The sequence below is a fragment of the Caenorhabditis elegans genome, chromosome V (assembly GCF_000002985.6).
Source record: "Caenorhabditis elegans chromosome V".
NCBI lineage: Eukaryota > Metazoa > Nematoda > Chromadorea > Rhabditida > Rhabditidae > Caenorhabditis > Caenorhabditis elegans.
Window position 1 is genome coordinate 16,491,828 of NC_003283.11, and position 24,612 is coordinate 16,516,439.

The following is a 24,612-nucleotide window of genomic DNA, read 5'->3' on the forward strand; positions in this document are numbered from 1 at the left end:
GCAACAAGAGACCTTCAAATAAGTTAGTACGTTTAGACGCTAACTTTTTCAGAATCCATGAAAACCCGGGTGGGCGTCGGCTGCACTTCAGGACGCCATAATTCGTCCAAATTCAAAAATTGGAACGATTTTTTGAACTCGCTCATTTTCCTACTTTTACCTATCAGCTGGTGAAACAATTTGAAAAATGTGATTTTGTTCAAATTAATTAAATTTTGACTGCATAATCACTGCTACAGACGGAAGTTTAGTAATGAGCACGTATGTTCGATTTTCCGTGAAAACTTCATTAGCTCTCAAAAACAGGTGAGCAACGTCTGAGTTGACTCGCATTTTTTAATCATGTTTTTGGAAACGTCAACTTTTTTGCTGTACTCTCTACATTTATTGACAGCTTTCTCATGTCCATTACAACTACTTGGACTTTACTGTATCTTATTCAAAACTCCAAAATCTATGAGCTCTGTAAAGTGGATATTATTCAATTTTCACTTTTGGTGTCTGGTATTTGACTTGGTACTTTGTGTTTTCAATGTTCCAATTATACTTTTTCCTGCACTTGCTGGTGTGCCATTAGGCATTTTTACGACAATTTTTAGAATTTCAACTATTTTTCAAGTTTATATAATTTTCACGCTTCTTTTCAGTAAGTTTTTCGCTTGGTTCCGATGAAATGGATTACAGATCTGAGATAACTTTCAAAATATTCCAGGAAAATTTTAAAAATTACAAAATGTTCAGAAGTTTTTCCGAAAGTTTCAAAAACTTTCAAACTCTTTTTGTCCTTTCAAAGCTGTTTCTAAAGCAGAAAATTTTTTAATAATATTCTAGAACTTATTAATTTTTCAGTGGTTTTTGACGCCAATGTTTTGATGTTTGAGAACCGATTCTATCAGTTATTTGCGAAAAAAACAATATGGCGTTATATCCGTATACCAATAATATTGCTAAACTATTTTCTCACGATAACTTTCATGATTCCAATTTGTTTTAATACTCCTGAACAATCATATGGCATTAAAACGGTTCTCCAGGTGAGTTGGAGACTTGCGGCCGACGTTTTGCGGGTTTCATAAAATACTCTTCCAGCTTATACCAAAGCTCCCGGACGATATTGCATCCCTACCAATATACGTTTTAGCGACGGACTCTCGGCTATTTCTAGCTGTGTTCATATTTCAGACAGTCTTTCTACTTTTGGAGTTTATTCCATTAGTTCTAATTACTCATTGGAACATTTTCAAATCAATCAGAGAATCAACACATTCTGAACTAACCATGAAACTACAGGAGAAATTTCTGCACGCTGTCTAGGCCCAGGTTAGATTTTAAGCTCGAAATTTCCATTTTTAAAAAAAGATCGGAAAACATTTCAGACTGGAGCATTTTTTCTTGCTTGCTTCATCCCATACGTGTATATTCTGACGTCTTGTTTGTCAGGATATTATAATCAAGCAGCGAACAACTTCATTTTCATTTTTCTTGCTCTGCACGGAGTTATATGCACACTTATACTTCTACGGGCTCACAAACCGTATAGAAACGCGTGTTTAGACATTTTTCAGCTCAGTTGGTTGAGAAAAGTGTCTTCTGCAAGGCAGATAAGAACTACGGTTTCTGTTTTGTTGTGAATTCAGTGTTTTATAGATAATAATTTTTAATCATTAAAATTGTTTGAATTATGTGTTTTTGTTTTTTCCTAAGCCTAAGCCTAAGCCTAAGCCTGTAAGAAACAATCAAAGGGTGATAATAGTTCGAACAAATATATACACAACTTTTAGAAACGTATGAAAACTCAAAAAAATGTGTAAAAAATGTTGGGTTAATTCATTTTTTAAATGCAACGTGGGTGCCATCACCAAGATTCAAAATTGCCGAGTACGTCCTGTCATCGTGGAATATTTTCTCGTTGGCCTCATGAATAGCTACGGAGCTTTCATCTGTTCTAGTCGTCTCCTGACACACCGATCCATCCCAGAGGCACTGAATTTACCAAGTTTTTGCGAGGAGTTCCAGTGTGCTCACTTACATTGTCCACAAAAATGACACCACCCTTTCGAAGGAGGGTCACGCATCTATCGTAATACTTACTGTAGTTTGTCTTGTCGGCGTCAATGAATGCGAAATCAAAAGATCCAGATTGGCCATCGGCGATGAGTTTGTCTGAAAATTGGCCGTCAAATTTATGGGCAATTTGAAAAAGCTAACCCACCAAGATTCTCCAAAGCAGGACCCTCAATAGCTCGAATCTTTTTGAAAGTCTTTTTGCATTTAGAAATTATGGGGACTCCGTACTTTTTATAATCGCTGAGATTTATATCAAAAGTGAGCACTTCCCCAGTGCCATCTGGAACAGCAAGAGCCCATGCCAATGCAGAAGCACCAGTAAATGTTCCTATATCTAGGACCCTCTTTCCTCCGAAGGATCTGATGAAGTTCTGGCCAAACGTGAAAACTTCCGGCGCACCAAGTATCATTGCCATTGGGACACTGTCAATTGTTGCTCGGCGGAGCTCAGCTTGGAGCTCGGATTCGATAGTGGTGTGCTGGAAAGAGAAATGTTTTGAGCCTCCCGATTGTGAGCAAACTAACCTCTGAGCAGTAAGCATTAACTAGAGACATTTTGATACTGAAAAATTACAAATCGAGAACTAGGTGCAATATGTTAGAATGAAAATAAATATTTGATCATTGTGCTTCACAATTGCTATCAGCAAAACCATCAAACATGATGTCAGCTGATAAGGTCTTGTTGGCATTGTTATCAAGAGGTGCAACTAGACAATTCTGATCGCTGGCTCTCGTGGGAAAAGACGCCCAGTTAACGCCTCATCCTGTTAGAATGTTTAGACAAAAAATAATCATAACTAAAAATTTATTGACTAATCTAGTAAACCAATAATTAATTGTTCTTCATCTGCTGATCCTCAGGGACATCCGATTTCTCTGCTGGGAGAGATTTTAAGTTTCTGGAAATTACAATTTGTAGTAGAAATCCTAGTATTTTAAATCTCACGCAAGAGTATCTTCCTCCACTGATCCGATTCTTGCAACGGAAGTATTTGCCGGTGGATTTCTAAAAAAAATAAAATTATTTGAGTTGAGAAAATTGATAATCTTACTGAAAAATTGGACTAATTGATTTACGCGGACTCGGATAGACCAGAGAATTTTTAGTGACTAGGTGTGCCTGAAACATTGAAACTGAAGAAATTTTCTTTTGCACATAATAGTACCCTAGCATCGCTATCGAATTTTGTCCTGATCCGGCAATTGATCAGAGTGTAGACTGAGTAGAATAATTGTGCAAATGTAGAAAGTTATCTGGAAACAAAATATGTTTTTATGCCTGGTTCTGAATAAAACTCACGAAATCTTTTAGAAACACGAGTGGAAACATATTGATAAAATGAGAAATAAATATAAATAATTTTTGAAACGTTATCAGATTTAAAATCTCTTTTATGAAAAAAAAAGGCACATGGAAACGTGTTTAGACGTTTTTTTTAAGCTATATTTTTTAATTTCTCGAAATCGAAACTTTTTTTTTTGAAAAGTGTTTGTGGGAGTTTTATTAATAGTTTCTCACTAGTTACAATTATTAAAGTCAAAAGTTGAAATTTTTTAAGTACTTCAACAAGCGGCAGCAGTACAAATTAAATGTATTTTTTGCTCTTCTTGCTTTTTTTTAAGACTTTTCCGAGACTTCAAACTAAATATATTATTCTAATAGTAAAAGAAAAAAAGAGACAATTCAGACCTTCAGAGATTGATATCGGAAATGTCGGGATTTGGCATTGTGGTACTGAAGCAAAGAAAATTACCATCCAGTCTACTTGAATTGCTTCAGGTGCAATGTTCTGTTTTGTGACACACTGCATAGGTGTACTTGAAGTTCACGTATTTTGGCCAAATGTAAAAAATACGAAGATCTATATATTTTAAGCCCTTCAAAGTTATGAGAAACGAATTGAAGAAATCTGAATTGTTCATGACAAATCGCTTTGTTAAACGTAACAGGATTGAAGAAGCTTATGGGATGAGTCATCAGACACACTTTGTAGACTTCTACAGTAATACAGAATTGATTTCAGTTGACATAGTTTGGCAGGCCAGAAAACTTGAACAAAAAATTTAATTCTTTATTTAATATTGCGAATACTTATTTACAATTTTATCCCAGAATTATTAACGGATTTCCTTTCGAAAACTTTGTTTGCCAATTCTCTTCGACAGAAAAGCTTCACAGTTGCTCCTCTATAAGCCTTATGAACACAAAGCATTGTCACCGTTGAGCATATCCCATGAGTTTGAATCCATAGCAATGAAAAATTTGAAAGCATCATGTTTAAATAATAAAATGCTGCAGAAATATTCATATAAATGCATGGTACTGCTGCAAACACCAGTGGGACCGAAACTTGAATGCATAGGGCTTTGAATAATTGTTTCTGCATTCGAGCCGTCTTTTCAGAGTGAGCTTTACTTTTTTGCAGATGAAATAATACTCGAATTAGGAAATAGAGTGTTTGTAACATAAATATAATTATGAATAGAAGAAGAGTGTACGCCAACTTTCTGGGATTATCAGATAGTATCAAAAACCCAGGTTTCTCGAAGAAGCTTGGCGGAATACAAGGGTACTCCTTCAGAATATACAGTCTTTGTTCTTCATAGTTAAAAGAATCTGAGTACGCGGGTATTAGTCCGGTTAATACTAGAACGTAAATTATTATAAAATAGATTACGCGTTTTATAAATCGACTTTGAGAGTCGGCATCTCGACGTATGAGACGATTGTAACGTTCTTCGAAGAATAGAACCACGGCGGGAATTAAAACTGAAAAGGAGAAGGGTGATACGGAGAAAATATTGATTTTTATGTTGATTATATTGCCAATCAAGTTTACAAGGACCGACTAAAGGTCCATAATACAAATTCACACATTTTGAAAAAGATTTTCAAAGCATATTTTCAACTGGTGTCGCACAATTAAAATTTTTCTGTGCAGAAAAATTTGCGGTATTTATCCGGCAAACGCACAAAACTGCTTATTTCATACATGATATCACAATTGTTTTATCCAAAATTAATATAAAAGTTACCTATTTTTGTTGAAAGAAGTGTCAAAAAATCTCAAAATAGTGCCTGAAACTTGCCGAAAAATGACGTCGAAAGTTTTTCGGCAAACGACAACTTTCTGGCACTATTTGAGGATTTTTTTTGAAGCTTTCCAATAAAAGTAAATATCATTTTCAGATAGAACAAACCTTTTTCTACATTTCTAAATTGATTTTGAATGAAAAAAATTGTGTTATCATGTACAAAATGAACAGTTTTGTGCGTTGCCGCACAGCCCTGCCTGACACCAGACAACTTACGCAAAAGAGACGTCATTCCAATATAGGCCACAACAATTGTAGGGACTCCCAAATAAACTATGACACCCAGCGGGTACCCAGCCACCGCCGCATATATAACAAATGGAATACAAAGGATATTCCAGTAAAAGTCTATCCAAAAGATTCTAGAATTATTGAACGTTGTAAGAATGTAAAAAATTTAAAAAAAATTCCATTATAAAATTAAACCCACGTGAAATGCATCACTAGCATTGAGAACTTCACTTTTGACATGTTACTCGGAGTTTTGAATACTACAATGTATAACCCAAGAAGATTTAAAGGAAATTGAATAACCGTTATCACATGGGAACAGAGCAGGTAGAATTCTTCTGATGCGAGATAGCTGTCATGCCATGTGCACATAGCCGAGAGCTTTCAAGTGGAAAATTATGGCTTGACAGAATGCGAATAGGGACTGATTGAAAGTATTCGATAAATATTCACCTGTCCGACAAGCGGAGTTATGTTTTTTTCACCTGGTAAGCATCTGTTCTCGGAAATTTTGTATAGTTAGTTTTCTGCAAATGTTTAGAGGATTTCAAAATATTCAAAAAAAAACATTAAAATTTCTGAAGAAACTGAATTAATTGAAAATAGGTAAATGTACAAAACTCATGTCTTGATCATTTTCCTTTGATAAGCTAGTATATTTTCGCTTTTGATTCAATTTGCATTGAAATTGAATTATAATACATTCAACGTATAAATGTGGAGTTTAGTTAAACAAAGTTTTGTTTTAAATTACAGAAAATAGAACATTTATAACAGTTCTCTAAATAATTTTTTATATGATTTTTTCAATTCTGCAAAAATTGTTTAAAAAGGAGAACATTTATTTGAAATCCCGCGTGCTCAAATGCCCGAAAAATTTCGTGGTTTTCCGATTATGATGATTGGTTCTTCTTGTGTGTTTTTCGAGAAAAATTCAAAATTGACCTGAAAATCGATAATTTCATGTGAACAAAAATGTCGAAAATATTACATTCATTTGCGCGGGAATTCACAAATAATTCACAATAAGTCTCAATTTTAAATTTTGGCAAAATTGTAAAAAAATCATTAAAAATTTAGAAAAATGTTATGAATTTTTTAGAGTTATATCCGGTCTGTTTTCTGTCATTTAAAACAAATAATATATATACATATATTCCCACTAAAAACTAGGCTCTTTTCAGTTCTTTTTACTAAACTATCATATTTAAACCTTTTGCCATTTTTTCCATTTATGGCCCCCTATAAAACACCTTCTATTTTCCCACGTTCAACTGCCCCTCTTCCCCTTTTACATCTTTGCGACTGGTACCTTCTTCCCCACACTCTTTTGTACCATCCCCCAGACAACAGGTTGAATAGCCCCTCGACCAACTATTTGATCGTTTTTATACGGATTTTTTTCTGTTTTTATTTGTTATGCATAATTTTTTTTGTTAACACAGTTACCAAAGTTGCATCTGCAAAAAATCTACAGTAATCTTAAAGGCGCATCCTGAAAAAAAGGAATTAAAAAAAATGTGTTTCGCGTGGCGAACCTCATAATTCTAACAAACCGTGAAAAAACTCTTAAAAATCAATTAAAATTTCATCTTGCAGCACCGAAATTTGGAAATTACAGTATTCTTTGAAGGCTCAATCCCGCTGGTACTTGACAAAAAATTTGTCGTGTCGAGACCAGGTACCGTAATTTTGGTTCGAAATTTTGCGTCTATGTGAATATTTTCCGCAAAATTGTTGCAAAAATTTCAGATAACAATAAGTTCAACACTTTTCCAAAATTTGAACAGGCTCAATTTTAGACAATTTTAAATTACCTTTATGATTTTCTTTTGTTTTTGAGTATATCAGTATATTGTAAATTTGATTTTTTTTTCTTATGCGATTCCTTTGAATGCCTGTTTTTCCGTGGAATTTTTTTCTCAGTTTTAGTGGTTCCACTTGTTGAGAGACGCAGAGACAACTGTCGTCAAGTTAGGTGTTTAATCCGCAAACAGGCCCTGTGCGGGAAAAGAGAAATTTATATGGCAGATCGATTGTATAGTTTTTCTTCCTTTCTCGTTTTCCATTTTTCGTACTCCTTATTCCTTATTTTTGTACATATTATTAAAAAAAAAAGATTTTCAGGAAAACCAATTTTTTAAAATGGAGAAAACACCAAATGGCTTCATTTGCGAAATCAGTAAGGATCACTTCAAAGTAAGATTTTTGTGAAAGTTTCAGTTTTTCAGAAAACTTTTTTTCAGATTTACACGCTTGATCGTGGTCTGATCGAGTGCCCGAAAAAAGGCGAAGAGGACTTGGAACTTGGAGCTTGGCGCGTCGTTTTTGATGTGGTTAGTTGATTGGAAATTTGAATTAATTTAGGAAATTTGTTGTCTGAATCTTTAACGCTGCCACTTCAAAAAACATTTTTTATTGGTATTTATGTATAAATTTATTCAAATTTGTGTGACAAGAATGTCGGTTTTTTGACGAAAATTAACTTTAAATGATTTTCAATTTTTCAGAATAAATATTAAAATATTTTTGCGAATTATGCGTAACAAATACGATACATGGTCTTGACACGACACCTTTTTGTTAATCAGAAATAAGTCTGCGGCATTAAAGAGTACTGTAATTGCAAATTTTATTGCAGTGGATTTTCGATAAAAATTCATAATTATTTTGTACTGAAACAATTAAAAAAACCCCACGCACACCAGGAGAGGGCGGCAACTGCCGCTCGGCAAATCGACAATTTGCCAATTTGCCGTTTGCCGGAAATGTTTGGAGTATTGTTCATAAGACTTACAAATGTCCCTTTCTGAAATTTTTTCGCGTTTTCTTTACATATTTTCATAGAATTTCCTTACTTTCTAAAATATATGGAGGAACGTTCATAGGATGCGTACAATTTTGCCAATTAAGAATGAAAATCTGATTTTTTCGGCAATTGCCGTTTTGCCGGCAAATTCGGCAAACCGGCAATTTGCAGGTTTGCCGATTTGCCGGAAATTTTCAATTCCGGCAATTTGCAGGTTTGCCGATTTGCATGAAATTTTCAATTCCGGCAATTTGCCTAATTGCCAAGCGCCGGAAAAAAACCGACTCCTGGCGCCTTTTGGTATTTGGCAAAATATGCCGTGTCGAGACCGGGTACCGTATTTTGGTGCAAAACTTCGTGTCTATGTTATAGTAATAAATACTATTTCCGGCCAATGAAACCAGCAAAAATGTTGGAAAAATAGTAGATTTCAGCTATGTTCAGCACTTTATTTCAGTGCATAGTAAATTTATTTTTTTAGGACCCATCCGTCCCTTACTGGGAAGAACAGCCATTCAAAACATGGGAAGACAACGGAGAGGTCTTCGTACACACCGTAGCCACAACTCCAAATGCTTTTGCTCTTCCGCAGGAAATTGGTGAAAAATACGCGGATGCCGTGTGGTCCCCGTATCTCAAGTTTGTCAAGGACGATGAAAATGATATTTTTACCAGCGGCTGCAGAGGCGGTTTACTCGGAGAGGTTTTTGGCTCGACTAAAAAAATTTAAAATTTCTAAAAATCTTAAAATATTTCAGTGTATTTTCACATATGCACCATCTGGAGACTTGCTCTTCGAAGTTATTGAGTTCATTGGCACTGTGTCATTGACAGAGTGCCCCTACGCACTGGCTGTGAGTTTTGCGGGGAAAAAAAATCAAAGTTTAATGGAATTTTGCAGCCCTGGACGCTCGAATTTATTGGAAAGAACATGAAAACGATCAACTATCCAGGACCTAAACATATTGTAGGCGGTTTTTTTAAAATTGTTTTCCAGTAAACAGTCTTTGCTCAAAATTACTAAAATTTTCGATGATTTTCTTAAATAATTTGAACAATAATTGTTCGAATTTTATAACATTTGTCCGCAAAAATCGTTTGAAATTGTGTCTGGCTTTTGGGTTTTAGGTCAGTTTTAGAGTTTCAGCAAAATTCTTACCAATTTTTTGCCTCGGAAAATATCTGGAAATTTGACAATCAATTTTTTGAATTTTGAAACAAAGAAAAAATCTCAAAACTATGTAGGTCACTTATTTTCGCGGGAATTCAAAAATAATTTGGTCATTTCTTGCTTTTTTTTCCCAAAATTGAAAAATCATAAATAATTTAGAAAAGTTATTTTCTGTGGTTTAACACGTTAAATTTCAGTGCGCCAACCCATATCAAAAAGTGCATCCGATGGATGTTCAAGTTGGAGTTTGCATAAAAATCAATGCACATAATCCAAGTTTCTCCGATAAAAAAGGTTCTAAGGAAAAAGTGATGCATCTATTCACTCCGAATTGGGGAATTGTTCGCTACACAAATGCAAACGGACCGACTGAAACGGATGGAAGACTTACAAGTAATTCGGGTCTACAAAGAGTTGATGACCCCTTGCTCAGAGTGAGTTGAACTTCTAAATAGTAATTTCATAAATCAGATCAATCATTTTTTTTTCAGCTCGGGAAATGGTTTTCCTTCCAAACAAATGACAAAAGAAGAAAGAAGAAGCAATGGCACGAAAACGCCTACTTGAGCATTACTGCATCCAGAGAAGTGGAAGTTCCTGATCCAAAAGTTACCAGAGTCGTTGACGACGGTCAAGGTGGTAAAGAAGTTGAGGTATCGTTTTTGGCAGGAATATTTTGGTTTTGTTAGTAAGAAAGTTTTCAGATTGACACAAGTTTTTTGTTCGATCATGAAATGCTCGAAGAGCCGAGTAATAGAGATTGTGAAGACTGGAATTTGAGACACAAAGGGCTCAGTAAGAGAGCCCATTTTTGGGATTTTGAGCTCGGAATGGTGGAGATTTATCCGAATCACTCGCAGATGATCATTGAGGTAATAAGCTGCTTGCCACGGGCTTCCAGTTTCAAAAATAGAAGAATTCACGTGTTGCCAGGCTGTCCCATTACTATTTGATCTACAAAAATTCCGGGATTTTCTCTCAAACAAATGTGACGTCAGCACGTTCTTAACAATGCAAAACCAATTGAGAACTTTGACTTTCAACTCCCGCTTTTTTGTAGACCAAAGTAGATCAAACCGAAATGGGACACTCTGACGCCACGTGTGCTGAATAGAGGTTCTTCGCGAACATTCTCCCATTAAAAAGACCGTAGACCGTAGAGTTAAGATGAGAACATAACGGAAACTGAACGAATTTTGAAAAATAAATCTGCCAAAGTTCTAGCGAGAAATGCTCTTTTACAAACTTTTACAAAACTATCAAACATTTTTCAGATCATCGAAGAGCACAAGGAGACCCTTCAAAAGACGAATCCCGCCGAATTCGATCGACTCAAAAACGAGGCCATCACCGTCGCCGGCGCTGTCCGTGTCCACAAAAAGTATTTGGAAAACCGCAAGCACTATCCGAAACAGGGAATTTTTGTATTGCACCGGGTATCCATGATCTGCTATTTGAATGGCGGAAAAATCATCTACAAACAGCAATAAATTCATTGAATTCTCTCTTTTTTTTTATCATCATTTTTCCGCATTTCTGGTCAAAATCTGGATTGTTTTTGTTTTTGCTCATATTTTACATGTCCCATGAATTTATTCCTTTACTGTGAATTTGATTTTTTATGTGTAAAAGAATAGTTATTTCGAAAAATTCGAAATAAAATTTCCTTGTTTTGAAAAGTCGCCGGAAACCCAATTTCATTTTTATATTCGAAACAAAAAAAAACGGAAATGATGCGAGGCTCATACTGATGGAAGTTTCGGAATTGGCAGTTGCCCTGGAATTGCTCCTATTACTGGAAAACCTGAAATTTCTCCAAAGAGCACCGATGGGAATCCTACAGCAAGATCAATAATTCTGGGTACTCCCACGATAGCTGCAATGTTGGAACTTTTATCTGTTAATTTAAGAATATCAATGGGCGGTCCGTTTTCCTGAAATATTTCATAGATTTTTATATCTGATTTGAATGAAAAAATTGCATACCTGTGCCTGTGAAAGTCCAAAATTTGGAGCCCAGCCGATGAGGACGAGGAGGAATATGATGTAATTCATGTTATGACTGAATTGTGAATATTCCCCTGTTACAGAGATCATTTTATTTTAGCAATTTACAAAAGAGGTATTTAATAAAAACATGTTATTCAGGATTTTCGAGCATTCCTATTGTATTTTTGTTGCTTGTTTTTTACATGTCAGACGTCACAGTACATAATTTTTTTCTATTGCGGAGTCACAACATTCTGAGAATGCGTATTGCGCAAAATATCTCGTATCGAAAACTACAGCAAACCTTTGAATGATTACTGTAGTGAATACGTGTCCTATTTATTTTTTTGAAATTTTCGAATTTTCGAAATAAAAAACCCAAAACAATGGAAGACATTCCAGCTAATCTAAAATATCAGGTGATAGGCAGACATGCCTATTTTAAATGCCTACCTACCACCAAAAAAAGGCTACTACCTACCTGGAACTTCATATTCGGAACAAAAAAAAACAGAAATGATGCGAGGCTCATACTGATGGAAGTTTCGGAATTGGCAGTTGCCCTGGAATTGCTCCAAAGAGCCTGAAACAGCTCTCTGACACAGAAGTTATATATATATATATATATATATATATATATATATATATATATGTATATATATTCTATGCCAAATTGTGTGGAACTATGCTGGAATAACTTGCACAAATATTATAAAAACAAGTCTGGAAATCGGAAAAGAGCTGAAGACAAGCCACTACACAAAAATTTATGACGTCAGATTAAAAAACAAATTGTTAACAGAAAAATGTGGCACGCTGACTACTCGTGCATAAATTAAACTCTGAAGAACTCGGGTTCGGTGAACACAATGTTGAACGTGTTGAAAAGCATTGCCACATCCATTGTGTTTTCCATTTTTAGTTGGGCATTCTGAAAATAAATTTGGGAAGTAAGTTTAGATTTTCTTAAAATCTAAAATCCTTACCAACATCTGATTCACAATTTGCATCATTTTCGCCAACCTCGCCACATAATTTTGCTTGTCTTCAGCTCTTTTCCGATTTCCAGACTTGTCTTCATAATATTTGTGCAAATTATTGGAAATTACTTCTAAAAATCGTTCTCCGGCCGCCTGGGTCTGTCCCTGAAGGCGTCGTCCAGCATAATTCCAAACAATTTGGCAAAGAATATATGCTATTTCTGTGTCAGAGAGCTCGAGTTCCAGGTATGGTTTCACGATGATATCAAAGTATTGAATCATTTTACCGCCGAAAAGTCTGAAATTTGATTTTTTTTAGTGGTAGGTAGGCACTAAAAATAGGCATAAGAGCAAACAGTTACTCATTTCAAACCATTTTTCAAAAGGCAGGTAGGCAAGCGTGCCTACTGTAAACTTACCCATTTATTTTCTCAAATCCTTGATCAGTTATGTACGAGTAATCAACGTCGTAATCGGTAAATCGAGCAGCATCCTGATGGGAATGTAGAAGAATCTAGAAGACTGGAATTTTATAAAAATTGCCCGCCCGTCAACCCGTCTGGTGCTGCCTATTGCCTACCATCCTTTGACTTGCCTACTTATCGCCTTCCCCACCTACCGCCCGCTCTATCACCCGACCCACCTGCTCGTCATAACATTTTTGCCCAAACACTTGTGCTGTCATTGTATACCTCTCCAACCTTCTCCAAACCGCCCATACTATTTTGAAAATTGCTATCTGAAAATTCGTTGCTCTTTTCGTAATGTCAAAATGTATTCTACCTTTTCATGATTCGGTAATTTCCGAAATTCGCCAGAATACATCAGCCACGTAGCAGTGTCTTCCATTTGACTCTCCCAAAATTCGAATAAATCCAGAAAGTTGATTTTTGTAAAGAAATTTGGATTCCAAGATTGTTTGGATCGAAGCTTCCGTAAACAAAACGTCATTTTCTCCAATGGATTCAGCTCAACAATGACGTCATCATCGGGGAAGAAATGCTGGAAATAGTTTTAGTTCAAACGGCCAAGAGCCTGACTGCAGGGTAGAACAAATTTCAAACACGCGAAACGTCGGCCGCTGCGATAGTTTTTACATAACAAAATCTTACAGTTTCCAAAATAGTCTTGCTCCTCTTTATGATCGCATTAACGTCAATCAGTATGGCGGGTCCTCGAGTTCTTGGGTGGATAATTTGGTACTGTACACGGTTACTGTCATCAGTTTCCGGCTGTAATGACGTCATCTCCAAACGGACCAGCGATTGGGATGTTGAAGGTTCTACATTCAAGTTAATCACTTGATCTGTTCGTACATCTGGAATAATTTTCTTATTTGGCAGCAAAAAAAAGAGTAATGGCGGGGTTTATCAGATCACCTCAATTTTTCGGGCGGAGTCTTCAACGTGCCGCCTCTTTGTTGCACAACTTACTTTCCGTGGTCATTCCCAAATCGATGCACTTTTTGAACCGGCAAAATTTGCACATCACATCCTTCGTCTCGTCACTTCCAATTTTACATTTCCCGCTTTTTCTGGTACATTTGTATTTTCGGTTTAAGACTACTGTACGCCTGGAACATATATATTCTTTTTTGAGCAAGTTTTTACAGGAATTACCGAAAGAATGCGGCACACGCTCGACAGGTTTCGACCCCAAAATGTTGCCCGTGACCGGCTTTATAGCAAATCGCGCATTTGACTGAGAAATATGTCATTTCTGAGGAAGTACTGGGGATTTCCATTCTGAAACTTGAAATATATACCTATATTGGAAATATTTAATTTTACGGAAAGAAAACGACAAGGGCAAACAAATTAACAGGCTTTGCAGCAAGGGTGCGCGGAAATTGCCGAAATTTTTTCTGTTTGAAAATCACTTACCGAATACTAAAAAACAAGTTGAAATTTTTCAATTTCGGAAATATAATTAGGTTTGAAAATTGTCGAAAATATGACAATCGGTGATTTCGGCAATTTTGGCAATTTTGGCAATTGCCGGAAACTTTGAAAACCGGCAATTGCCGATTGCCGCGCACTCCTGCTTTGCAGATTTTTGTGTCAACTAAAACTATTGAGGATCACTGTTCTAAATTTTTGTGCTTGGAACAATTATATTTTATAGTGAGCAAGCAGCCGACATCTATCTAGGTTCGCGATGAATAACCTGTGAACCTTATACTATCTGCGTCTCTCATCTCTACTCGTCTCTGCTTTCGCTCAAGCGATTCAAAGTTTTGATTGGGTTAGGATACCGGCTGTTCGAAAGTTTTTTGCGTGACGTCGTGTTGGCAAAATGTGCAGCGGACATTGAGCGATGTCTGCGTTTGATCACATTTTCCGGAACAATGACGTCACGCACATTTTCCAGTTGTGACGTCATTTTTGGAGCATGTTAAATTAGTTAAAGTTTAACAGTTTCGACTTTGAAAAAGTGTGGAACATTTTTTTTTAAACAGAATTCGTAAATTTAATCTGAAATTGAACAAAAAACTTGATGAAAAAAATCCTATGGCTTCAAAAAAAATATGAGACAGACATTCAAACATTTCACAGAGGTTGCGTAGTGACTGAATAGAGTCTGTGAGAAATAGTCGGTTGAAGAGAGTAGCGAAAGACTAATCAAATATTAGAGTTAGAGAGTGAGCAACGGTTGGAGACCAGACAAGCAATGTGAACATCGGTGAGAAAACATGGAATCATAGATCATATTGAGAGAAGTTAAGCGAAATTTCAAACATTTATTTACAGACACTGTTTCAGCAAATCAAAACGCTGAAAAAACAACCATGACGAGCACAATGTTTGATATAATAAAATAGGCTCTTTCGATGTTCTTCCGATTCACATCGAATATTCGTATTACGACATTCACAGATCGATTGTGCATCGATCGATCAACCATGGTACGGTAGATACTGTAGATTTGAGGATCCTTGGAATGGTGAATGAATTGGTCGTTCATAAGAACAGTAGACGTGTGGAGCATCTGAAAATGAGCAACTTGTGCTTCAGGCCGTTATGGTAGAACATTTTAATTTTGGGCATTTTCTCTAGAGCTGATTATTTTTTGTTGTACAAAATTGGCTTGAATTTTGTCTACTATTGGATTCCAGAGAAAGTATGACTTACAGCTTCCTGAACTAAAGCTGGAGGATAGAGAAGAATCTTTGATATTATAATACATGATATCAGCATTCCGACCATGCAAATGAAGTATAATGTATGAGTTGCAGATCTCAAGCTGTAATACCTCAGTGAAAAAAAGCTAAATTTTTTTCAAATAAATACGTACTTTGTCACAAGGTACAGCACGTTTGTTAGAGCAGTAAGTATGAAAAGTGGTGCAAAGGCCATAAGTCGATCTGAAAAGTTTTAATGTTTAATTAAGACTTCTGTGAATAAATCTTACTCATTCGTTCGGTCAATGGATTTATGCATTCGAACATTTTAATTTGACGATCGGCAAATCTTTGGAAAGTTTGAGGGTTCTGAAAACAAGAATCATACAAAACAGTACCTTCAGTTAAGTTTTTGACATAGGTTAGGCTTAGGCGTAGGTTTAGGTTTAGGTTTAGGTTTAGGTTTAGGTTTAGGTTAAGGCTTAGGCTTATGTTTTGGCTGGAGTTACAGTCCTGAAATTTCACTCACAAGCAATTCTTTATTCTTCGAAGCGTTCTCTAGTTCATCATTGAAAACTCGGAATTCTCTTGCAAATGCAGTATGAATAAGTTCATGAATTGGGAGATGAAGGAAGTTTGCATATGCACAAAGAATCATAACCGGAGCATCGAAATAATAGTACCAGGAGCTTTTGGTTTTACTGAAAAAATTTCAGATTGGAATGGTTGAGGTGAACGTCTAGTAGTCTTCTTGAACTTACGTTCCAACAATAATAACTCTATTGCAAAGTAAGTAGATGGCCGTTCCAATGAAAAGCACGAGGTTAAAACTATTGAAGATGAAAAGTTCAATCCACAGTTTCCAATACTTGTCGTGAGATTCGTGGAAGGAGGTTATCTGGAAATAAATCGATTGTTGAAGCTTTGTATGTAAGCGGTATTTAAAAGCATCACAATTGAAAAGTTGAATCGTGACTCTATTGCAGAACTTCAAAATCTCACCCTCATCTCACGCATTTCTGCGAGTTTTTGTTCCACTTTTCTCAGTCGCCCAACTTTTGTTATTTTAAAAAGAGCAATGACAAGACAGAATGATTCCATCGAAATGAAACCGTATAGGTTTTGCTCGGCAAATCCTAATGTGAGAGCCTGAAAATCTAGGACTTAGCAGACGTCAACAGATACTTTTAAAACAAAAACTAACCTTCACATCGAGATAAAAAAGCATATATCCTGCTCGAAAAACCATCGCCAAGAATGTGATGAATGAAAAAATCATAAAAACAAATCTCAAAGGATTTGACTTTTCGCAATTAAAAGGTGAAAACTTCAGAAGATATGGATAAACTCCAAAAATATTCGGGGCTGAAGCAGTTGACACTTCCATCACTTCAGCTGGGTAGACGACCATCTTTTTCTATTCGAATTTACAAAGTTTTCCGAAATTTCCGACATTATAAACCAATTTCAACTCGAACATTTTGGTTCTCCTCATATTTTGCACAAAGTCAGAGAAATGGCCAGAGTTGCTCAATTCGTTTGTGTGTTTTCTCTGCCGCTCTCCATGTGTTTAACGCGCTATTTCGTTAGTGTTTCGGTGCTCTTCGGTGAGTCAGAGCAAACGAACAGAAGTCGATCAGAAAATTAATCATAAGTCTAGGAAGTACAAGAACATTTTGATCTACAATGTTAAAGAGATATTTTGGAAAATTTATTGATATTTGGCGTTAAATAAGCTCATTTTTTCCAAATAATATGGATTTTCCGTTTATAATCCATAAATTTTCCAGATAATTTTTCCAATTTTTCCAATTTTTCCAGATCCACAATTTCCTTTGAAAGATAATTTATTTTTAAAAAAAGTTTTCCAAAAATCGATGGTTCCAAAAAATAGTTGTTTCTAAAGTATGAACAATTAGTAGAAAACCTAAAAACTCATCAAAAAATCGATAAACCTCTTTAAAATATTTTTAAAAAAACCGTTATTCATTCCCCAAAAACATTCTCACAAAAATATATATACTTTCGAAAAATCAAGTCCTACTATTAATAAATTTAATATTTGTTCTGGAAACTATTATAGTTATTTAATAGTTTCCAGACATTTTTAAGTTTAAGGACTTTGTATAGAATATTCTTAAACTTAAAAAAATCGATGTTTTTGTCACCTTTTTAATTTATCGCCATGTTTTTTTTTTTTGATTTCTCGCAGTCAGTTTATTTCCTCTTTTTCATATTTTATTGGAGGCGCTTTCCGGGCAAGAAACGGGTGGGTATAACCCGCGCTCACAAAAAGCCTTATTCAGAGACATTTTCACATTAAACTTCAATCAGAGAATCAGTCATAGAGTGATTCAGGAAAAAGAGCAAATTTTTGATCTCTAGCGGATGTTTGTTAACATTTTGAAGTAAACTTTCATAAAAATAGATACACTTAGTCTTAATTGACAATATATTAATAAAAAATTTAAAGATTTATCAGCGAATCGCCGGCTTTAATCAGTTTTGTCTGGTAAATCACTAATTTTGAACTTTCACATGTGGGCGTATTCATAGGTGATTTACAATTTTGCCCTTTTTTCATATAATTTCTATGTGTTTGATCAGGCAGTTAGTAAATTTTTATTAGATTTTGTTCACTATCAGCCGTTTCCGGCCTATTTTACCGTTTTCAGTACAAATTCGGCTCAAAAAGCTCACTCTTTCGCCCATGAGAGACGCAGAGACAGTTCATCACGTCGATTTATTTATTTTTTGAAATGAAGAGAGGCCGTGCTCTAGCGGATGTTTGTTAACATTTTGAAGTAAACTTTCAATTGTTTACATTTTCTGACGTTTGGTAACACAATGCAAACAGGAAAACTAAGGATCTTTAAAGATCTTTAAATTAAATTTTAGAAAGAAAACACAGATCACCTCCATCAAAATCTTTATTCAAATCAAAATTCATCATATATTCACACACAATCAAAAAAGGGCTGGGCACAGTCTAGTTGGCAACCAATGGAATGGCGGTGAGCTCGCGCGTCACTCTCAAAGACTCAAAGATCACATACCTTTTAAAAAATTCCAAGAAAAGTATTTATTTATCAGCTTTCAAAACAGTAATCGGTGTTTCACGAGTATCTTTGATAATATTTCTTTGGAGCATGAATTTGATAAACTCTTCTTCAGTAAACAGCGTGTACATCTTGTCTGGATCAGCAGTATAGGCTTTCAAGTTGATCTGGAATAAATGTTTTTTTTTTCAAATGAAATCAGGTCTAATTACAAACCGTTCCATCGTGAATCAAAAACAGTGGTCCAAGATTTGCATGATTATATGGACGTGAGCCAACGTTGAAGGCATCCTTTCCTGGGAAGGTTTTCATCATAAATCCACCATGGGCTGCGACAAGGGTATTCAATGTTACCACTGAAAAATTATAAATTGGACATTAACAGGATTTAATTGAAATAACTTACAATTCTTGCATTCCGTCATGACAATTGCTGCATATACCCCGTACAGATATGGAATAGCTCCTTTTGCCATAGCTTCACTCCACTGAAGAACAGTCTTGAAAGTGGATCCCTTGTATTTGACACTATCGACCAAATACTTTGAATCTTGCTCAATAAGCTTCTCCTCGTTCAGACAATCTATCATCCATTGTTCCTTCACTATAATTGCTCCATTAAACACCCAGAACAGTAGGTCAAGATCATCAGTTTCCAGAACGCCATTCTCATCCGTCTTCACAATAACATGGGTTGTGTTCGGGGCTGCTTCATCGGATGTCTGAAAATAGTATTATTTGCAAGAGACACGAAATGCAAAGAACACTTACAATAGCCTGAAACTTCTCCATAAAATCGTTGGTGATTTTGTTGTCAGTTCTTTCGTCCATCCAAATATGAAATGAAGTTGCTGGAAACTTTTGCGGAACACCTAAATACAATCTTCGTAAATTTATCTCTGATTATTCTAAACTTACTCATTCTGTATTTTTTCCCATTCGCCTTTTTGTACAACATTCGGATCTTCTCGAGCTTTTCAACCATATCCTTTGAATGGTCTGGAGAAGCGAGAGGAATCATCTGTTCTGGTGTTTTGTTCAATGTGTTGAGCAATGTTAGATCTGCTCCATGCTCGATTAGAATCTTAACAATTTCAGGTAAAGCTGATTTCGTGGCAACATGCAAAGCTGTGTTTCCAAACTCTGAAAAACAAAAATTTTAAAAATTTAGCTTTTCCTTAATCTTACTGTTAAATGCATTTATGTAGGCTCCCATCTTGACAGCTTTCACAACATGTGTCTTGTTAATCTCCCGAACTGCATCCAACAGAGTGTTCTTTCCACCCTGATTGTCAAGGAACAACTGTAACAAGTTTAGTATGAAGTGAAAGTTTCACCAGTTCAATATACCGAATATCTCCATCTTCTTTCATAATCCAGCGGCTTTCCGAAATAGTATAAGTATAGATTCATGTACTTGGCTCTTCCGTTTTTTGTGAATCCATATGCAACAACACAAAGCAATCCAATTAAAATCATCGATCCAATGCAAATCAAGAAAATATAGATCCAAGGAAATGAGTTATCGATGTGTTTCTCAATTGTTAGGATTTTGGATTTAGAATTTCCAAATATTTCATCGTAATATGCAACCAATGAATTAACTGTGACACTTGCACTCTTCAAAGCGGCTTCATGTTTTGCGAAATCCAAGTTGAACTCTCGAATCTTCTGGAATACTTTCGAGGCAGCCAGCTGATCTATGCCAACTGATTTTTGAAGTTTAACTGTAAAAGTTTTTTAAACATAAAATTTAAATTTGATAGTCCTTACTTGACAAAGTGTTCAATGATTGTGAGTCCCCATTGATTCCTTTTATTTTTGCCGCTTCGTCAAACACGCGTGACATCTCCGTTAAACTTCCGTTTCTCAATTTCCCAGCAAACTCGTTCAATTGATCAGCTTCTTCCAGCAACTCTATCAATTTCTCTTCCGGATCAAACCATTCTATCAAATTCTCTCCAACAATCACTTTCTTCACATCAGCAGTGAAGTTTCGAACCGAAAAAAGAAACTGACGGTGCTGTCGTACATTCTCAAGATCTTCCAGTACGCGGGTGCTCGTGCCAATGTTTTTAATCAGAGCTTGAGGAGTTTTCAACAAAAGAACTGGATTGTTAGTAGCATTTATCTGAGAAGAGCTCGATTTGATTTCCTTTTCCACAAGAGCTAGATTATTTTGCACCTGAAAAAATCAAGTTTAAAAATAATTATTTAAAATTGGAAAACCTTTTCAAGGCGATCCAGGTACTCATGCATTGTTGATGAAGTTGCGTGATCAGGAGGGTATCGTGTACTGTAAAGCTTGTGAACTATCAACATCAGTTCTTGTATGGTCTCAGAATGATGGCTGAAAAATTAAGTTTAAGCAAGAATATACTAGACCTTCAAAGGATGACCAACCGACACGTAACTGTACATGTTTATTTTGTATGTTTTACAATTAACAACTTGTCTGTTTTTCACTTTTTGTGCATTTTTCGTTTTCGTGCAAACTAACCTGAAACATTGTGAAGTTTTCACCAGTTCGAGTTCCGATACAAGGTCACCCAGATTCGGTCCATCGCTGTCATAAATACCAGCAGAAGTTTTTTCAACAATTTTGAGCTCCGATGAGATTTTTGCAATGCTTTTCATCGTGTCAATGAAGCTGTATGAATGATGAGTGAGCTTTTTGAAATCCCTAATCAGCATATTTTTCACTGTTATCGCATTGGATGTGTTGACGTCAAGCTTGCTAAGAGTCCAATAAAGTGTGTGACAGTCATCTTTGAACAGGTCTCGTGCCTGTGTATTCGGATAAACCATAAAATTCAAGGCGACGGTCAGCTCTGCAATAATGTCCTTGATGTTTGCAAGTCTGTTCATAATATTCTCTGCTGGGAACATATACTTTTCATACTCTACAATGCTTGCATCAAATGATTTTAGCTTTGATCTTGCTAACAGCGTCTCTTTCATGCAGTTGTTGATATGTATTCTCGAGTCCTGAATGATTCTCTCCAGTTTCGAGAAATTCAATCCGATTGTCGCGACATCTGCAGCATTGTTAACTCTTTCTACAACGGGTAAGTTTTGAAATCCTTTGGTTACATGCATTAATTCTTTCCACGACGAATCCAAAGCAACCATTTTTCCCGAAATTGTTTGAAATATTTCAAGAGCATTACTCAGTGAATTTGTACTTGAACCCTTCGCAACATGCTTCTTGAACCAATTACTATTCAAATCACCAGCAATCTTCGAAAAATCTCCAGAGTTTTTGAAGCCAGCAGTGAACAACAAATTTTGCTTGACTGGCGAAATATTATGAGATTTTGCTTCCACGATTGATTTATTGAGTTGAGCCATTGCTTCAAAAACCATTTTCTGACCGAGAGAGCTTGGGCTATTCCAAAGCGGTTTTGCTGTTTGAAAAGTAGATAGAACTTGCAAAAGTGTACTATTCATCGATGACAGGGATTCTCGGTGTGTTTCAAACCAAATTATATTGTTCTTCCCATTTAGCAATTGTCGGTAGACTGCTAAATCCTTCCAATTGGACAATTTTTCTATTTTGGAACCCAAACTTCTCAAGCTATCAATGCATGTGTTCATCAACTGTTCCTCCATATAAAAATTATTGATAATTTCAGCAACCGTTGCAGAATCCGGGGTCACTCCTGTGTCGTCGTCAAAAAGAGCAATGAAATCTTCCAACAAGGATAACTTTGCGCATTTAGTGGCAAACATTTTGTAACTACTAAGAGTTCCGGCTTCACTCAACAACTTTTTTGTTGAGATACTGGATAATGCTGACAAGCTAGACGATTGCTGTGAGAAAAACAATATGAAGCTCAAAGTGGCCATCATAGCCTTAACATCATCATCCGACAAGGCTTGTGTATCATTTTTAGATAATTGAATCAACTTCGTGTATTCTTGGTGCATCCTTTTTAACTCCAAACTTGCCGCCTCCACATTTACGTTCATAACCGTGTTCAACTGATCGCTGGGCATATGAAGAAGTTCTGATAGAAGATCACGAGCTTTGATTTCCTTCCTAATTGCTCCAGCTTGAAGGGAAATTGCATTGGTGACACGCGATAGAATCCGAAACTGTTCACTGATTGCTTGGAGATCGGATGAAGCTGGAAATGTTGAAGGTAACAAGAATAGTTTGGTCAAGCTTATTAGTTTCATTTTTCAAATGTTTTTGGATATGCGAGTAGCTTTCCCAGGCCTCGCAGAAAGAACATTTCAGATTTCAGCAACGTCACCGGCGCATCTTTTCTGGTAAACCTTTTAACTGTACTCACAACCGACGGCGCCTCAGATAATTGAACCAAGCACGAAACGCCTACAAAACACGCATGAGCATCTGTTTGGTGATGGCGCGTTGCTGGGTGGTTTGCTGACGACGCTTGCGTGATTTTCAATCGCTGCCTGTGTGTTTTAAAGCTGCCGGCATGGCCTTCCTGCAGGCATCCTTCAAAAATCACGCCGGAAGTCTTTAACCACGCTGGCAACGCTTGAAAATCTCATTAGCAAAAGGATCATCAGCCAGCTGCACACCCCTGTCACAATGCGCCAGCGTGTAGGCCTGTGAAACGTCGGTCGCGGAATTTGTTAAATTGAATACCATCACTCCATTGACTCACCTGATTGACCGATTTTCATACATCCTAGTTGAATAACGATAATGAAATAAAAATTAGTTATTTGCATTGTTGTTAACACCAATTTTGAACTTTTCTCTGAAATGTTTCGTTTAAAACTGAACATCTGAAATGTAAACTCACCGAAAGATTATCACTTTTTTTGAAAAGCAGTAGATTGGGAAGTTGTCCACATCGGCAATGACAGGGATGGAAGATTTCAATGACGAGATAAGACGATCAAATGAAAAGTCACGGAAATAAGGAAAACGTGCAAATTTATTTTATTTTTTGTAAAAGTTTTTCAGAAGAAAACACGTTTGGATATTTTTATAAATTTGGCAAATCTTTTTGAAAAGTTTGAACGCGAGAATCAAACTCAAGTTTTCAGAAAAAAAATACTTGGGCAAGCAATTCAAGTGGAACACCTTTCAAATAAAATTGGAGCGAAATTCCATTTATTTCAAGCATTTTGCAGAGAAAACTGTAATATCTCAAACTACAAAATTTGCATCTCTTTAAAAAATTAAGATGACCAACCGAAAAGATGACATATCGAAAAAATTACTATCAACTTCGAAATTGCTTAGCAACTTGGAAATCGATTTTTTTTTAATCAAAGAGTTTTATAAAAAGTTTCCCGGATTTGGATTCTTGGTTGTTTAAAAATATTATCGGTACGTTTTTTTTTACCTAGATATCAATTTTCAGACGCGCTAGAGGGGTTTTTGTGTCGAATTCCAATTTCAACAATTCATACAGGCCCCACAAAAAAACAAAAATAAAAATTTTAGAATTTTGGAAAAGTTTTCATAGATTTGGATTCTGCCAAGCCGCCTCTAATAAATGCCGAGTGTGCAGACTCCGCCCCTTTTTCGCGTTTTTTGACACTTTTTTGGCTCGCGAAAAAATGTCCCCTTTTGTTTTCATTAATAACTACAGAGCCGTGTGACTTCATGCTCTAATATTTGAAATCCTACTAGAAATATTTTGCCCTTTTGTGGAGCAGAAAACGGCACTAATTTTGGAGCAAAATTGAGCCCAGGGCGGCTTTCCCCAGTTTGAAAAAAAATTTTTTGCTCTTTTTACCCCCAAAAAACCATGTTTTAATTGAATTAAAATTCGGGTTTTGCTCTGTTTTATTTGAAACTTATGTGCAAGATACTACTCAGAGAGACGGATTTTTTGAAAAAAGTTTGAGTTTATAAGTGCAAAAGGAAAAAAGTTGTGATAAAACAAAAGTCCAAAAAATGGCATTTTGCCAAAAATAAAAAAAAGAGCCCATTTAACCCGTCTTGGCTCCCCCGTGTTCACATCTAATAAATTTTTCAGTAAGAAAATCTGTCATAGAGGGACTTTCAAAAAGTAGCAAGTTGTTGATCTCTGGAATTGTTTACAATTTTTGATGTTCGATGACCAGAACACTATAGTATCTTTGAAGATTTTTTT

General features: G+C 35.9%; 7 protein-coding genes and 2 pseudogenes across 9 annotated transcripts; 2 read left to right on the top strand and 7 right to left on the bottom strand.

Annotated features, from left to right (window-relative positions):
* The first annotated feature begins 342 nt into the window (after positions 1-342).
* Positions 343-1,631, top strand: srh-260 (annotated as a pseudogene). The gene is made up of 4 exons: positions 343-646; positions 850-1,034; positions 1,090-1,320; positions 1,377-1,631. Coding segments are annotated over exons 1-4 (975 nt in total).
* comt-2 (Catechol O-methyltransferase domain-containing protein 1) lies at positions 1,626-2,662 on the bottom strand. Its single transcript, NM_074774.3, has 4 exons — positions 2,593-2,662; positions 2,213-2,546; positions 2,030-2,163; positions 1,626-1,983 (listed from the first exon to the last, which is right to left on the bottom strand). The coding sequence occupies exons 1-4, from the start codon at positions 2,620-2,622 to the stop codon at positions 1,828-1,830; spliced, it is 654 nt and encodes a 217-aa protein (NP_507175.2). The 5' UTR covers positions 2,623-2,662; the 3' UTR covers positions 1,626-1,827.
* A 240-nt stretch (positions 2,663-2,902) lies between these two features.
* Positions 2,903-3,400, bottom strand: Y32B12A.4 (annotated as a pseudogene). Its single transcript has 5 exons — positions 3,371-3,400; positions 3,237-3,324; positions 3,123-3,190; positions 3,017-3,076; positions 2,903-2,969 (listed from the first exon to the last, which is right to left on the bottom strand). Coding segments are annotated over exons 1-5 (313 nt in total).
* Positions 3,401-4,129: 729 nt separating this feature from the next.
* srh-136 (Serpentine Receptor, class H) lies at positions 4,130-5,769 on the bottom strand (the record flags this gene model as incomplete). Its single annotated transcript, NM_074776.3, has 3 exons — positions 4,130-4,840; positions 5,383-5,528; positions 5,597-5,769. 3 exons carry the CDS (start codon positions 5,767-5,769, stop codon positions 4,167-4,169), a joined length of 993 nt encoding a protein of 330 aa, NP_507177.2. The 3' UTR covers positions 4,130-4,166.
* A 1,755-nt stretch (positions 5,770-7,524) lies between these two features.
* Positions 7,525-10,976, top strand: F36D3.1 (AUDH_Cupin domain-containing protein). The gene is made up of 9 exons (NM_074777.6): positions 7,525-7,596; positions 7,644-7,733; positions 8,688-8,909; positions 8,965-9,060; positions 9,108-9,173; positions 9,575-9,811; positions 9,869-10,030; positions 10,082-10,249; positions 10,652-10,976. Exons 1-9 carry the CDS (start codon positions 7,543-7,545, stop codon positions 10,865-10,867), a joined length of 1,311 nt encoding a protein of 436 aa, NP_507178.1. The 5' UTR covers positions 7,525-7,542; the 3' UTR covers positions 10,868-10,976.
* A 143-nt stretch (positions 10,977-11,119) lies between these two features.
* On the bottom strand, positions 11,120-11,437 carry F36D3.14 (uncharacterized protein; the record flags this gene model as incomplete). Its single annotated transcript, NM_001028713.3, has 2 exons — positions 11,364-11,437; positions 11,120-11,311 (listed from the first exon to the last, which is right to left on the bottom strand). The coding sequence occupies exons 1-2, from the start codon at positions 11,430-11,432 to the stop codon at positions 11,120-11,122; spliced, it is 261 nt and encodes an 86-aa protein (NP_001023884.1). The 5' UTR covers positions 11,433-11,437.
* Positions 11,438-12,116: 679 nt separating this feature from the next.
* nhr-54 (Nuclear hormone receptor family member nhr-54) lies at positions 12,117-14,101 on the bottom strand. Its single transcript, NM_074778.6, has 8 exons — positions 13,966-14,101; positions 13,780-13,919; positions 13,459-13,664; positions 13,130-13,348; positions 12,990-13,085; positions 12,766-12,860; positions 12,353-12,644; positions 12,117-12,297 (listed from the first exon to the last, which is right to left on the bottom strand). The coding sequence occupies exons 1-8, from the start codon at positions 14,088-14,090 to the stop codon at positions 12,202-12,204; spliced, it is 1,269 nt and encodes a 422-aa protein (NP_507179.3). The 5' UTR covers positions 14,091-14,101; the 3' UTR covers positions 12,117-12,201.
* Positions 14,102-15,066: 965 nt separating this feature from the next.
* srr-3 (Gustatory receptor) lies at positions 15,067-16,940 on the bottom strand. Its single transcript, NM_074779.5, has 8 exons — positions 16,672-16,940; positions 16,470-16,616; positions 16,229-16,365; positions 15,997-16,168; positions 15,758-15,836; positions 15,641-15,710; positions 15,478-15,589; positions 15,067-15,334 (listed from the first exon to the last, which is right to left on the bottom strand). The coding sequence occupies exons 1-8, from the start codon at positions 16,876-16,878 to the stop codon at positions 15,113-15,115; spliced, it is 1,146 nt and encodes a 381-aa protein (NP_507180.1). The 5' UTR covers positions 16,879-16,940; the 3' UTR covers positions 15,067-15,112.
* Positions 16,941-18,534: 1,594 nt separating this feature from the next.
* Positions 18,535-23,413, bottom strand: F36D3.5 (BRCT domain-containing protein). The gene is made up of 12 exons (NM_074780.4): positions 23,308-23,413; positions 23,167-23,262; positions 21,027-22,656; positions 20,756-20,876; positions 20,300-20,711; positions 19,877-20,253; positions 19,715-19,829; positions 19,445-19,669; positions 19,298-19,398; positions 18,933-19,248; positions 18,743-18,882; positions 18,535-18,693 (listed from the first exon to the last, which is right to left on the bottom strand). Exons 2-12 carry the CDS (start codon positions 23,231-23,233, stop codon positions 18,550-18,552), a joined length of 3,648 nt encoding a protein of 1,215 aa, NP_507181.3. The 5' UTR covers positions 23,234-23,262; positions 23,308-23,413; the 3' UTR covers positions 18,535-18,549.
* Positions 23,414-24,612: the final 1,199 nt, after the last annotated feature.

Coding starts and splice junctions, on each gene's coding strand:
- comt-2 (NM_074774.3), bottom strand. CDS start 2,622: ATGTCTCTAGTTAATGCTTACTGCTCAGAG. Junction 2,547..2,592: donor TTAATGCTTACTGCTCAGAG/GTTAGTTTGCTC, acceptor TTCTCTTTCCAG/CACACCACTATCGAATCCGA. Junction 1,984..2,029: donor GTGTCATTTTTGTGGACAAT/GTAAGTGAGCAC, acceptor TGGTAAATTCAG/TGCCTCTGGGATGGATCGGT.
- F36D3.1 (NM_074777.6), top strand. CDS start 7,543: ATGGAGAAAACACCAAATGGCTTCATTTGCGAAATCAGTAAGGATCAC. Junction 9,061..9,107: donor AGTGCCCCTACGCACTGGCT/GTGAGTTTTGCG, acceptor GGAATTTTGCAG/CCCTGGACGCTCGAATTTAT. Junction 9,174..9,574: donor ATCCAGGACCTAAACATATT/GTAGGCGGTTTT, acceptor GTTAAATTTCAG/TGCGCCAACCCATATCAAAA.
- nhr-54 (NM_074778.6), bottom strand. CDS start 14,090: ATGGAAATCCCCAGTACTTCCTCAGAAATGACATATTTCTCAGTCAAA. Junction 13,665..13,779: donor TTTGGGAATGACCACGGAAA/GTAAGTTGTGCA, acceptor AAATTATTCCAG/ATGTACGAACAGATCAAGTG. Junction 12,298..12,352: donor AAATTGTGAATCAGATGTTG/GTAAGGATTTTA, acceptor ATTTATTTTCAG/AATGCCCAACTAAAAATGGA.
- srr-3 (NM_074779.5), bottom strand. CDS start 16,878: ATGGTCGTCTACCCAGCTGAAGTGATGGAAGTGTCAACTGCTTCAGCC. Junction 16,617..16,671: donor TTTTTTATCTCGATGTGAAG/GTTAGTTTTTGT, acceptor CTAGATTTTCAG/GCTCTCACATTAGGATTTGC. Junction 16,366..16,469: donor CAGAAATGCGTGAGATGAGG/GTGAGATTTTGA, acceptor ATTTATTTCCAG/ATAACCTCCTTCCACGAATC.
- F36D3.5 (NM_074780.4), bottom strand. CDS start 23,233: ATGCAAATAACTAATTTTTATTTCATTATCGTTATTCAACTAGGATGT. Junction 20,254..20,299: donor ATCATTGAACACTTTGTCAA/GTAAGGACTATC, acceptor AAACTTTTACAG/TTAAACTTCAAAAATCAGTT. Junction 19,670..19,714: donor CTACATAAATGCATTTAACA/GTAAGATTAAGG, acceptor TTTGTTTTTCAG/AGTTTGGAAACACAGCTTTG.